This window comes from Temnothorax longispinosus, chromosome 2, assembly GCF_030848805.1.
Source record: "Temnothorax longispinosus isolate EJ_2023e chromosome 2, Tlon_JGU_v1, whole genome shotgun sequence".
Taxonomy (NCBI): domain Eukaryota; kingdom Metazoa; phylum Arthropoda; class Insecta; order Hymenoptera; family Formicidae; genus Temnothorax; species Temnothorax longispinosus.
Window position 1 is genome coordinate 877,405 of NC_092359.1, and position 14,847 is coordinate 892,251.

At 40.2% G+C, this 14,847-nt stretch overlaps 1 protein-coding gene and 1 pseudogene across 1 annotated transcript; both read left to right on the plus strand.

Annotated features, from left to right (window-relative positions):
* Positions 1–7: 7 nt before the first annotated feature.
* LOC139809054 (ionotropic receptor 25a-like) lies at positions 8–9,199 on the plus strand (annotated as a pseudogene).
* Positions 9,200–9,346: 147 nt separating this feature from the next.
* On the plus strand, positions 9,347–14,847 carry LOC139809216 (ionotropic receptor 25a-like). Its single transcript, XM_071771965.1, has 6 exons — positions 9,347–9,999; positions 10,398–10,756; positions 11,022–11,819; positions 12,847–13,685; positions 13,754–14,089; positions 14,165–14,847. The coding sequence occupies exons 1-6, from the start codon at positions 9,867–9,869 to the stop codon at positions 14,508–14,510; spliced, it is 2,811 nt and encodes a 936-aa protein (XP_071628066.1). The 5' UTR covers positions 9,347–9,866; the 3' UTR covers positions 14,511–14,847.

Sequence of the window (14,847 nt, forward strand, 5' to 3'; positions counted from 1 at the left end):
TGTAACGGCTCATAAACATAATAAGTTATCCTATTGAGATGGTTTTTTCCGCGTTCTAAAATATCCCGTATCGCGCATAATGTAAATTTGGGCTGACGATTCGGCGGCATTTGCTATTTTTTTTACGGCAGGTTATACAATGCAAAGTTATATATATATATATATTTTTTTTTTGCGTGATGCATTGCACGCGACGCTGAAAACGCCAACGAAATCGTCTGTGCCGTGTCTCGCGGTTGCATTGTTACAAGAGCCAAGAGCTTCGTGCATTGTTCGTGTTACGTGGCAATTCCCTCTATATGATATAACCCAAATACTAAAATAACAGTCCGGACAGAAAACGTAATAGGCCCTTTTTATAAAACACTCGGATTAAAAAAATTAATTTACACAACGTAAAAATGAACGAAACACCCTAGTAACTGCACCAACTAGTTAATATAAAATGGATTCGACCAAGAGCGATCTTTTATAACGTGCTATGGAAGCATTTTTTAAATACATATTTTACATGAGTTATGATATAAATAATGTAATGTAAAACTTATTATTTTTATTTGTCACACATTTAATCGTTTTTTAATCGTTATTTATAATTCTATTGAAATAAAACATTTTGACTATTCAAACGAATGGTTAACGATAAATCCGTTTAAATTTTTAAGCACGCGGAACCATAATAGATATATCTCTTTATTTTACCTCATAATTTTTCTACAAGTCCTTTTAAGTAAGTACACCACCTGAATGTTATGGAACATCGATATCCTCAATAGACCGGAAAGTATGGTTGAAAGGATAAGAGCATTGGATATATCGTAACCGTAAATTTCGGTGAAATAGAAAATAGTAAGGATATACGAATATTGCGATTTTACACATTGCGTGTATATACAAATGTTAAATTGAGTGTGATGATTAAGGGTGATGAATTCCCTATCGCACTGTCGCTCGTGTAATCCTGGGAGATACTTTGGGTTGATGAAACGACCCCATACATGAGAATACATGCGCTCGTATGATTTGACAATCTGGTTGGTTTCATCGGGCAAGCGTGCACGCAAGTATTTTCGTATGCATGAATGAACAAGTCGAGCGATGCTTATCGTCGCGCTAATAATTTTCTCTGGAGAAGTATAAAGCGCGTCGTTTCGACCGAACGCTCGACTGGCACACACGTAAGAATCCACGAAGAATTTTACAATTAAATAAAGCAGGCTCCCGCCGCGCGGTAGACGACGCACGAGTGCTCCACACAAAGTATTACCGTGAACTCGTGAAACGTTCATTTCCAGGCTTCGCGGACACGCGAACACCGCAGCATACAAATCAATGCCGAAACCCGGGCGTTTTCCGTTACCTCCAATTGTTTCCTCGTGCAATCTCGCGTAGCGCAGTCTCCGAAAAGACCGCGTATATCTTTCGCGTAAACGTGAAAGCAGCGTCACGAGACCGATTACGCCTGATTGTATTTCGTTGTACGCTGCACTTCGAAAGGAAGCTTGCACGCAAATTTCGCCACGGCCGGCCACATTTTCGTCACCTCCGACGATTTTATTATGGATAAATGCGCTTTCATCGATCGGATAATTGCTCCGGCAATTTTCTTTAATGGATTTCCGCTTGTTCGTTATATCAGGAGCGACCGAAGTACTCGGGGCAAGGTGGAAATTATCGCGATTACTTTCTGAATGTGAAATGAAAGGCGTCTCGAAATAAAACGTCTTACGTGGATTTCATCTTATGTCTATATGCGTGCGCTGGTACCTCATTTTTTATAATAATTGAGATAAATGTTGGCTAGTAAAGTAATAAATCTACTATTTATGGATAATAAGTGCTCTTTATAACGCGATAAATATCAAGTGTGATACTTTTAATGAATTATTTAATTTTGGTTTAAATAACGTTTTTTAATGAATAAAAAGAAAAATGCCGTAGCTCGACGACATAATGGCATTCTGGACATAATGGATTCTGTAGAATTGCCCGAACCATGCAAATTATGAAATATCCGGAGCTCCGAGTCGTTGGCCGAGTCTAATATTGAATGCTTAATATTCACGACAGCACCCTTTATCTCATCGTACTAGAAACTTTCAAGTGAAGCGTAAAGCTCACTCTATTGCTGCCCCGCAGGAAAAGTTCAGCGCTAAAACACGCCGGCTTTTCATTTACGCCGATTAGAGCGATTTATGGATCCTCGTGTGCAGTCGTCTTGCGTGCAATATTCTCGTTTCTCCATCACGCTCCTCATCCCGATAATTTCAAATGGCCGACACGATTTACATACCCCCGTAATCACTACGCGATTACGTTCTCATGATTATGTATCACCTTGACTCAAGCTTCCAAAGTAAATGGTACGCGCGGCAATGTCTTAGTTTCAATGAAAAATTTTCAAGAGTTGTTTCTTAGATCATCGCACTCAAAGACGAAACTTTGTAATTAATCGGTAGCAACGTAAAGTGATTCCCGGCAGTAATTGAGGATCCGCAAGTTTCCTAGTTTTATTAATACACTTAATAAACCAATTTTACTATGTAAATTCGAAGAAGATCGTGCAAAACGATGTAACGAGTTATAAATTCAATCCATATCATAAATGAAATGAATTTAATTGCGAGCGCGGCGACGTTACTCGTATATGTATATTGTTAATATTTGTATTGTAAATCATAATCACAGTAAAAGTGTAATTGAAGGCAGTGCTTAATGAAAATTAAATTGATGCGAGATAACTGCAGGCAGGAAAAAAGAAGAGAAAGGAAAAATTGCATTATTAATCCATATATACAGTTACTTAAAAAAAGAATTTACGTTAATAACAGATCATTATTCCTCCAATAAACCGGCGGTCGTTCTAAATTGGCGAAAATTGTATCTAATACCTCTGTTTGTCGCGATTCTTTAACGTACACAACTCGGTGGTTTAGTGAAGAATTTAATTTTCTTTTGTTCAATGAAGATGCAATTTTCTTTTGTAAAGTCTGTAAAGGTTGGATTGTGTGAGATATTGATTGCAAAATATTTGCTATTACTAAACTTCTTCGTAAGGCTTCGCTTACATACGATATTAGTTTGTGCTGAATTGCTGGAATGAAGAACGTACAACATTATACGACATATAGTACATGATATGATGATTAATGCAATTAGCCACGACACCACTTATGCAGCCTTTAACGTCTATCAAATCTAATTTTCAACTTATCTGCCTTCATAACGATTCACATACTGTGAGCATGAATTTGCTTTCTTTTGACCCGAAATCTGAATTTCCTTATATTTCCAGTCACCATATTTCTAACATACTACTCGAGCGTCGTATTTTACCTTTTAAAAGGCACATATTCGATGTTCGTTTCGAATACAAAATGCGAAAAATTGGAGGAAATTTGAAGATATTGCCTGCATAAAAACGCTGGAAAATATTTAAAAATATTAAAAGAGAGAATTAAGTAGTTAATAATTTTTAGCATTTATTCTAACACAATTAGATCCTCACTCTAATCCAGCAATATACTTAAATTAATTCCTTAAGATGGAATTCTTAAAGAATAAGTAAATTCTTCTGAGCAAATTCCAAATTTGCCGAGTGCAAGAAAATTATCATAAGTCGGATCAGCATGAATTACAATTTCTATGTTGTTCTATGTCTATGTAGAACATCGTGAAGGATGCGATGGAAGAACGAAATTGCATGTATACGGGAAACGCACACGTGCGTGCTCGCGTATTCTATTTTCCGCGGAAATACGTAGAAACGATATTCAATCGAGCCGCGCGTATCTATAGCGTTTTATTATTGTAGAAAAAGTACTTTGTAAGAAAAAAAGGAAATAATGGAGGAATACAGATAAACATCGACCGTATTATCCCGGAGGCAAAGCTACAGAAATACAAGCAAAGCTCATAGAGATTGCTTTTCGCGGAGATTCACAATCACCCTCGTGAAAGTGAGAGACCTTCTGGCGCGACCGGTCTTCATTTCCTGTACTTTGCACGGTATATTACTTCGCGAGTACGCAATGCTCGGAAAAAAAAAAACAGAAAATAACGGACGTACGTGGCAAATAACCACAAAAAAAACATGTAGCGTGTAACACACGCACGTTTCAAAACTTTTGGCCATGAATGCAAACTCATGCTATCTCTATTTGTGTCCTATCATGACGATCGATAAGTTCAAATAATGCGAAGTAAATGCCCCGCATTAATTTCGCGTCGTTTCAAAATTGGTCCGCTTTTGAGGTCCACGCATTCCGTTCCAAATTTATATTTTCGATACTGAATCGAACAGTCATTAATGTAATGTGTATTCACGCGATAATTTATTAAGGTGAGCCCAATAAGCCCGTTGTCGTGAATTTTACCAATAAATCAATATATCCGTATGTATGTGCGTCTCGATTTTATTGAAAATTCACCACCGAAGAGGAAATCATTTTAAAACCAGATTTAAAAGTAACCAACTTTGAAAAAAGATTTCTCGGATTATCCTATAATCTGAGCTTTAATTTCCCGATTATTGGTAATTCTGAGAAATATGATATGACATGATATGACACTTAATACGTCGATGTCTGTCCATAAATTAATACGTACCTATCTGATTAGTTAGCTATAAACGGAGCTTTAAAAACGGGGATTAGCCGAGATGCAATAACCGGGACGAGTCCTATCAAGTTGCAGAGATCTCACGCGAGGTGTTTCCAACGCAATTAGCGGCTTGAAAGCCCATAAGATGAATGTTACCATGAGGCCGCTGTATCGCGTTGTAATGACCGTTTATGCGCCGTACATTATGTACAAGAGCAGCAGCAGCAATACCTTTTACGTCTACTGCATCGATCTCTTGAACGTGATGGCGCAAATCTCGATTATGACGCACGAGAATTTAGCGACAAGAACTTCGGCCATGGCTGAATAGCACATGAATGAACAGGTGGACCGATGTGACAAAAAACCTGACGAACGTGGCGGACACCGCCGTGGAATCGTAACGTGTGATGTATTCTCGGCGATAGTTATGTTGTTTATATTAATCCGACGCATTAAAAGTTTCTGTTTCAGTTACACATATTCAGTCGAAGTGATGGGCAAATCTTTTGCCCGAGATCCTTAAATTGCGCTTTAACAAAAGATAGATTTCACACATTTTCCTTACAGACAAATTTTGGCCTTATTTCAGCCCCGTTCTTTATTAAAAATTCATCTCAATTCTATGAATAAATAAAACAATCAATTTTAAATTCTCATTAATGTGATATTGTTACATTAAAAATATTACCGAAGGGTCAAATAACTGCTTAGTATCTTCAAGAAGCACGTTCTGAAGATTCCCTTCCCTCGTGAATAGATAGATAGTGAACTATGCACCGTATCGTTCTACAAAGATAACGGTATCATGGTGATCGAAATCCCACGGTGGCAGCCGTGTTCCTGTGGTTTCTCACGATTCTCGATCACTATACGTCTAGCTGAATTTCGCCATAGCGTTTCTCGTCACGATCCTCGTATACCTTTGAGAATCACTTTGATTCTACGAAATCCGCGTCCGGGAAATATATGGATGAGCCGAGTCCGCGTTTCGCGAGTTTGAGGGAGTGCTTCTGGTTTTGCCTGATGTCGATCACGCCGCAGAGTTGCGGTTTGATACCCAAGAATCTGTCCAGCAAATTGGCGGTCGCTGTCTGGGTGGATCTTCGAATTCGTCGTAGCGGTGTACAATCTTGCTCCATGTCTCTTGGAACGACGTATCGGGATGATAAACAATCGCATTGCAGGAGGCAATGTCAAAACGAATATTCTTATCTTGCCGGCCTACCGATATTTCGAGAATATAAAAAATAAGTTTTGTCCAAAGAAATTCTGCCCAAATACGTGATCCTTTTCTTGATAATAGTGAAATAAAATATGCGAACGATCTTGAAAATACTCTTTAAATTCTTATCATTAATTAACAAAGCTGCGAATCTCAACGTGTGTACGTGCTGTTTGATGAATTAAAAAGTGACAAGTTTATATAACTTGTCACAGACAGAGCAATCGACAGGCGCAAGAGGAACCTCTATTGTGAGAGATGACAATAGAGGTCACAAACCAAGTCGATATTTCTAGAGATACAGAGAAAATCTCTCGACAAAGAATTACTAGAGTATCCTGATAACGAATGAAAGTGTCGATTGTAAACTTTCAAGACTGCACTATTATTACGGTCTTTCTTCTCTTTTTTCTTTGATGTCCACGTTACAGAAAGTATGTTACAAAAACTTAGAACAGCTTTTCTTTGTACAAAAAATCAATCAAATATGCTTGTATTTTATGGCATATTTTAGTAATTAGTATTATTGTTTAAAATTGGGAGGTAATAATTACAATAATGCTAAATTTGGTATATGGTTGATCAGGTTACCTGCGAATTAAATTACCTTGAAATACGAAATATCCCTCGTTTTAACAAATTCGCTTTAACAAATTATAATTAATACATATATAAGCTAAATCGTATTTTGGTTCTGATATAATGCAGATAAATTGTTTAAAAGCATTAATGCCGATATTGGCAAATTTAATTAATAATCTCGTAACCGAGCAGAATCACTCTAATTATACATTTCGTAGCAACAAACTAATATTTGAAATTTGGCATAAGCTTCGCTTTGATTAATGTAATCTGTGTTAGCTCTTTCGTCGCTAGAGGCGATTATATAGTTAGCAAACGCATTTGCATCTTTCACGTGCGAGAGCGATTAAAACTTCGTGTGGTTTCTAAATATAACAAAATCAACGGAGTTGGGAGGGGGGCATATTCAACGTTTAATTAATATTCTCCGCAGATGATCTCTTTATCTCTCGTTTGAGTAACGAGGGATAAGTTTGCTTGTCTTACATGTAAAAAGAAGCGAATCGATTATAGTAAAAATGTTTTTAATTGGGCAGCCTCGGTAATCGTGAGAATGTTTGCAGTCTGTGGAGACAGATGAGTTTGGACGGGAGTACGTCGGATTATGAAAAGGGCAAGCTATAATGAATGGAAATAGTCGAGAAGTACACGAAGATTTATAATGCGATGAAGAGAGCAGGCTTCCACCCCAATACAGAAAGCTGCGAACAATGTGCGAAAAATTGCGAAGCTATGCAGATTACACACTTTGCATTAACGAACTGCGATTTAGGCCAAGACGAGTTTGCTATTAAGAACGAATCGTCATTGACAAGCAAAATTCGAAGTGTATACGTATCTCTGACAATAAGATATAAAATAGTACATATTTTGTATAATACTTGCTTTGTTGAGAGACAACATTCAAATGCAAAGAATTAACGAGCAAACATTTTGTAATATTGCTACTTTTTTACAGGATTTCACAGGAATTATGAGCTTCGAGAAATATCATTCTATTAGAAACTACATATAAAAGAAATGGAACGAAAACCCAGAGAGAGCGCAATATCCGGATGGTAATGAAATTGATTGGAGATTCATGTTAGATGATACGGCAGCAGTATTTTTATTCACTACATTGAAACGTGTTTTTAGTGTGTTATATTATTCATACATTATACTACCGCAATAACAAAAGATATAAAGCAAAAAGTGACAATTGCTCATAAAAACGAGAACGGCGAAAATGTCATGGAAAGAAAAACAGAATAGTTACATTCAAATATGGACAACATCAAAGCAAATTTCGCACGCGGAAGGTACCGTTGGGAAATGATATTTTGTTATTTAACCCATTTTACGAGACATGTTCTCATCGCACTCTCAAAAATTTGAACATTAAAACGTCGAGGTAAAAATTAATTTCCGGTCTCAAGTCCTCAGATATGTAAAATGTCAAATCAATATCGTAATGTTCGCTTCTTATCTAAGGCAAGGATCTCCAATTTTAATAGCGAAAGTACTAATAATAATAATAATAATAATAATAATAATAATAATAATAATCGTGCTGTAATAGCACACACATTCGGTTACTTCGAGTACTGTCGCACGCGATATCCGCGCGTATCTGACGTCTTGAACGTGGCAGATGGAGTTAGATATTATTACAAGGTTTCGAGTTGATTGTGCTTAAATTATACGTTTCGAGATTCGTAATCCCGTTTGCTCGTTAACCACGGCAGTTTGCATGTGTGTCAAGGACGAAGTTTACTTCATATCGCGCGATTATGTGTTACTGGACCACGGAACGTAGTTTTCGACTTATTATTGCAGCTGGTCGATTTGCATGTAAGAAGAGTAAGCTTTAGTTGATGTAAGTTGATTCGCCTGATGTAAAACTTTTGATTATGTCATCCAAATTCAGAATTATTAAAACGTACAAATAGTGCGGTACCTATTGTCTGGGAAAAAAATATGTTTACTGTAGAATAGTGTAGAAAATACTGTGTAATATAGTAATATTTTTTAAAATTATTTTGGGGAGGAAGTGCTGTATGTAAAACAAATCTCGTTAAAATGGAAAAGAGATTCCACATGTGTCGGAAAGTCACGCACCGTGACGAAGTGATCTCGCTTTATTGTGCACAACTAAATTAAACTGAATATTTGAGTGGAATGCACTTTAACGGATTATAAATCACCGTCACGGGTGAGATTCATCCTGAAGGCAGTTATATTTTATACGGAAACGGAATACGATGTCGCGTAACACTCGATTCCGATTCCGTGATTCCAAATAAAAATTGTTATCTCGTATTTTCTTGATGATCCTTTTTTTATTTTGAAATCTCTACGCAAATCGATTTCAGAAAAATACTAAATAAATGAAGTGGAAGTGATCGATTGCATCGAAGCCAGTAGCCAGTGCGTAAATGCAATTTCTCCAACATTCGCGCCTCTATAATCCGTACACAGACGGACAGGCGGTCATTCTTTCGTGTGTAAATCGTTTTCGATCGCTTTGACTCGAACAAATTCAATTTCCCGGCTTGGTTCCACGTGTCAATCCCGTCGTTGCCTTCGCTTCGCGTAAATGAGCATTCCCGGTCGAAATAATTAATCCATAACCCGTTTATCAGCGATGATGAAACGAGTTGGCGATAAGGGCGAGGAAACAACGTACAACGGAATTTGCACGGAATTGGCCTTACGAGAGTTATGTCATGCGCGTGTCCACGAAAGTATCGTGGTACACGTGAATGCCCGATATATCCGTCAAATTTTCGTTAAAGGAGGAGATAACAGGGGCGCTGGTCACACGTGCTGACTACGATTGATTAGGGTCATCCCCGCGGCAACCGATGGGCAAACACAAATAAACCGGAGGACACCCTGGAGCGAAGCTGCCTGCGAACCGACCTGTCAGTAGACAGCTGACCGCTTTCTACGCGCAATATATCCACTTTGAATTTCCAAACGGTGTATGGCAGGTCCGAAAAGAATCGTCTCGAGGGGAAGTTTCCTCGACGATGCCGTAACGGCGGTAGCCACCATCGAGGTTTCCACCCTCGAGTCGTAACTGGACCGCGAAGGCCGTGCCTCTAGCCTCCAGCCTCCAGCCTGCCGTCCTAGTTTCACACACAACGCTCGAGACCGTATTAACGATATTAAGCTCTCAATATAGAGTTGCAGTTGCAGTTAATCGCGCAGGGGAATACTGCCGAGTTTCCTTAAAGCGGCGAACTTTCGCGCCGACAAACTGAAACTGAATGCACCTTCGATGTCCCTGGGTTGCGAGGACGAGCGAAAGCTGAGCGCCGATAAGTGATATTGCGCGATAAGCAAGACGCTCGAGGCTTCGATTTGTATCGCTAAAAGTATATCCCGCGTTCAGACTGAGTTAATTACTTTTGCCATTTCCTTTCGAGTTTTGTTCGAAGCTTATTTGGAAGACGCCCACTCGTTCGCGATCATGATATCCGGCCGTCGTGTCGCAAAGATTTGTATTCTGTACGTTCTATCGGTGACTTTTGCTGCCTACGGAGTAGAAGACACGTCAAACGGTGACAAACAGAAACCAGCTCGATCGAGACCGGTGAATCTTTGTAAGTTTCATTTATAGAAGTTTAATTGGAAAATCTTGCGTAGCGCTGTAGATAACCGTATTATGCGATCGATACACACGTGACGTATTGTCACCGGTTGCATCTCTGTCGTTGAAAGAGAAAACAAATCCACATTCTATGCGCATACGAAAGAAAAGATTCCATTTGCGAAAGCGTCGACAGCTTTTTAGGCCAGTCCATTACCGCTTTTCAAACGATCCGATGCGCGATAACTGCTTTTGTCTCACAGCGCACAGCGTTGTAGTTTCTCATTAATGAGCTATTTAAGGCAGTAGAGCGCCCTAAGGTGTTACGTCTTAAGATTAATCGTCTGACTTGCTTTTGCCTTCTCTTTTTTCTTGCATGCCACGTCGGTGCGATGCTTTTTCCCCAATTAGTTATAATTAATGGTGAGAAGAACGAAGTGGGGAACGCGAGCGTGACCAGCGCTTTGAAGGCTCTGAAGGAGAAGTATCCGGGTCATCTGGGCAACGTGTGGTCCGTACAGATCAACGAAAACGATTCCAGCGAGAGTCTCGAGACTATATGCAACACCTGGAGCTCGGCTATCAGCAAGGGCGGCGCGACCGTCCCGGATCTGATCTTGGACATGACGATGGCCAACTTGGGCGCCGAAGCTTCGAGCTCGTTTACCGCGGCCATGGGGGTCCCGACTTTATCCGCCCAATTCGGTCAAGAGGGTGATATTCGCTATTGGAGAGATCTCAACCTTGATCAAAAAGACTATTTGATTCAGGTACCATGTCCAATTACGCACGTAAAAAGTCCTGGTAGCGAAGTACATAGCGTGTGTCCTGATACATGCGTGATATAACGTGAAATTTAGAAATATATCCGACCGATATAGCTTTATACATTTTATATACATTTTGCTTTGTAGATATATATATAGGTCATAGAAATAAATCAACTGGAATTTACATAGTTTCCTCTAGAAAAATTTACTTGAAAAATTCTTCAAATATTCTTGCAATTTTCCGTGGTTCGGTATTTCGTTCCAGGTAATGCCACCGAGCGATCTTCTGCCCGAGGCGATCCGTCAGTTGGCGATTCAAATGAACATCACCAATGCCGGCATCCTTTATGACAAAAACTTCGTCATGAACCACAAGTACAAGAGTCTGCTGCTGAACGTGCCGACCAGGCACGTCATCAACAGTTTGCAGGATATGATCGACAACGTAAAGGAGCAATTGTCCAAGTTACGGGACTTGGACGTGGTAAACTATTTCTTACTCGGCGATGAAAACACCATCGGTATGCTGTTGGACGCCGGGGAATCGTTGAGCTTCACCGGACGGAAGTACGGATGGTTTATTTTGACTCTGGATGAGGAATCGTGGCCGAGCTGCGCGTGCGAGAACACCACTATTTTATTCATGAAGCCGGAACCGCCAGTGGTGAGCGATGAAAAAAATCAAGCGGAATTTGTTGTAAGGGATACGCTCCAGAAACCGCTTATCACGTCCGCCTTTTATTACGATTTGACTCTGTTGGGTATCAGCGCGATGAAGTCGGCCTTGGACAACGGCGACTGGCCCTTGAAACCCCATCATATCGACTGCAACAGCTACGACGAGACGAACACGCCGACGAGAGGCCTGGATTTCCTGGCTAAATTGATGGCAGTCTCGAAAAATATGACGCCGACGTACGCCAATATTACCTGGGGCAGGAAGAACGGGGAGCATCACGCGGATTTTAAGATGATCGTATATATGGTAAACATCGAAAAGGAAAAGATTACGTCGAAGGAGGAGAGCGGAGAATGGCAAGCGGGCATCGAGGTGCCCTTGCAGGTAAGTCCAATTGTGCTTGAAACGAGAGGTAGCGTGTCACGTGAAAAACGTTGAAGGACGATGTGTCGTGTGTTAATATTGACTTCCTAATTATTCGTAATCTATTGTGATGAAATCGATTGCCTGCACGAAGATGAGGGGATTCTATGACACAAGCAGTGTATCACAATAAGCAATTTTCTTTCCGTATTACGATAATGTTTTCAATATATTATACGGCTTCTTCGATTTTCCTTCCAATCCTCGAATGCCATATATCCGAGGATTATTGATCACGCTTGACCGTCACGTTGACTCGTGCCTGACCGAGCGACGTTTATGCGATCGATGGCTCATATATTTTTTCCCGTTCATATTGTACTACCCTTTTCTACGGATAGATATGGAAATAATTCGTAAAACCAGCAAATTAATTGTCGTATTGAATTAAGATAGCATGTAAAAATTGCTGTTGGAGTTTATTTAAGCTCTTCTTGAATATTCGTTCGTTTGCAAAGCATGTTTAAACTGGATCGCGTTTGCATGATAACGAATACCGCTAAATAAAGGGCGCTGAAACTCGAGCTTACTTTTAAGCCGATTTTGCATTAACTTCCCGCAAAGAGTATTAACAAATACAGAACTATGATAATACGAGATATTCATTAAAAGGGATTGTGTCGGAAAAAAAAAAGAAATTCCTTCAGCGTAAGTTCTTTATTGTAATATCTCGCCGTCGTATCTATCGCGCTGTCGTTCCCTAATGACGCTCGCTTATCTGTCCTGGAAAAAGTTCAAGGTGGCAAGAGCGTAATGATCATATATGTATACTTTTATTTACTTGCGCATTGTATCGCGCTATAAAAGCGTCACGAAACCCTTTTGCGTATTTAGTTTCACTCGTTTCATGCTTCGCACCTGCTCCACATTCTCTGGAGTCTCGGAGGTAGTTGGATACGACAATCGTCATCCTGTGTATTGATCTTGCTCTATTTTCTGTCTGATTTTTTTATTGTTCGCCTATCACGAGAATTTGCGTTCTGCGAAGGTTACCAACGACAAGATCATGAACAACACCGCGGTGACGAGCTACAGGGTGGTCGCCGTGCAACATCCACCCTTCATGATGTACAATAATCGAACTGGGACGTGGTACGGCTTCTGCATCGATCTGCTGGACGCGATTCGCGAAACTGTGCCGTTCGAGTACGAAGTACGCGAAGTGGAGGACCACGAGTACGGTTCGTTAAGCGAGAACGGCAGCTGGACCGGAATGATGAGAGAGCTGATAGATAAACGCGCCGACATCGCCCTGAGCTCGTTCTGGGTCATGGCGGAACGAGAAAAAGTCATAGACTTTACGGTGCCCTTTTACGATCTGGTCGGCCTGACGATCGTGATGCAGAAAACGAACCCGACGACGTCGCTCTTCAAGTTTCTCACGGTGCTAGAGAACGAGGTCTGGCTCTGCATCCTGGCGGCGTACTTCTTCACCAGCTTCCTCATGTGGCTATTCGACCGTTGGTCGCCGTACAGCTACCAGAATAATCGTGACAAGTACAAGGACGACGATGAGAAGAGGGAGTTCAATATCAGGGAGTGCTTCTGGTTCTGCATGACCTCCCTGACCCCCCAGGGTGGTGGCGAGGCGCCGAAAAATTTATCAGGAAGATTGGTGGCGGCTACATGGTGGCTCTTCGGGTTCATCATCATTGCGTCTTACACAGCTAATTTGGCAGCTTTCCTCACGGTGTCCAGGTTGGAGATACCTATCGAGACCTTGGAGGACCTGAGCAAACAGTACAAAATACAATATGCGCCTATCGCCAACTCCCCGGCGTACGTCTACTTCCAGAGAATGGCAGACATCGAGACGCGCTTCTACGAGTAAGTGATTACTTCTCAAATCAGATCTTTATGCGTGATTCTTTTAAATATATTTTAAATTATTATAGAATTTGGAAAGATATGAGCCTGAACGATAGCTTGTCGGACGTAGAAAGGGCGAAACTAGCCGTCTGGGACTATCCTGTTAGCGACAAGTATACAAAAATGTTTCAAGCCATGAAAGAAGCTGGATTTCCAGCCGACATCGACGAAGCGCTAAGGCGAATTCGACAGGAGGATCAGTACGCGAACAATGAATTCGCTTTCATCGAGGACGCTTCGACTATCAAGTATCTTGTCATGACGAATTGCGATCTGACTCAAGTCGGAGAGGAATTTTCAAGGAAACCCTATGCTATCGCCGTCCAACAGGGCTCACCGCTAAAGGATCAATTTAACAATGCGTATGTACGAAGACGTTTATCTTTTTTTTTTCGTAAAAACCAAATCTCCTATCCTTCGTTTTTTTATTGCCATAGGATTCTCATACTGTTGAACAAGAGAAGATTGGAGAAATTGAAGGACAAATGGTGGAAGCAGAATCCTATGAAAAAGAATTGCGAGCTAGAAAATAATCAGAGCGATGGTATCAGTATTCAAAATATTGGCGGTGTGTTCCTCGTAATTTTTGTAGGCATCATCTTCGCTTGCTTCACATTAGCCTTCGAGTATTGGTATTATCGGCACCGTGCGAAAGTCAGCGTACATCAAGTTACGCCCCCGAAAATGAAAATGGCGAAGGGAATTAAGTCAATTCGGTTCGATTTGCATCCTGCCCCTACACATGCGTTTCAAAAAATCTCGCAATTTAGATCGAGATTTTAGGTTGAAACATTCAGAGAGGATTTATTTGAGACTATAAGTATGAAGCTGTCGCACAAAGGGATAAAAGCGTTTTTAGACGACCGTGTCAATTTTGTATTAATGAGATATTAGACAAAATTCATGAATCTTCATGAATTTTTATATTGGTGTGACGCACAGTAAAGCGGTCGTCATAAAATACAGTAACATTTTTATAGGATCCATTTGCATGTTTTTAGCATATAAACTCCGCGCTAAATGTTTGTGGTTTTAGATAACTTTAAAGAAAGGTTTAATTGCGGAATTCTTGGACAAAGAGAGATAAATAAATTTATAGGAGTGGAAGATTTAAAACTGA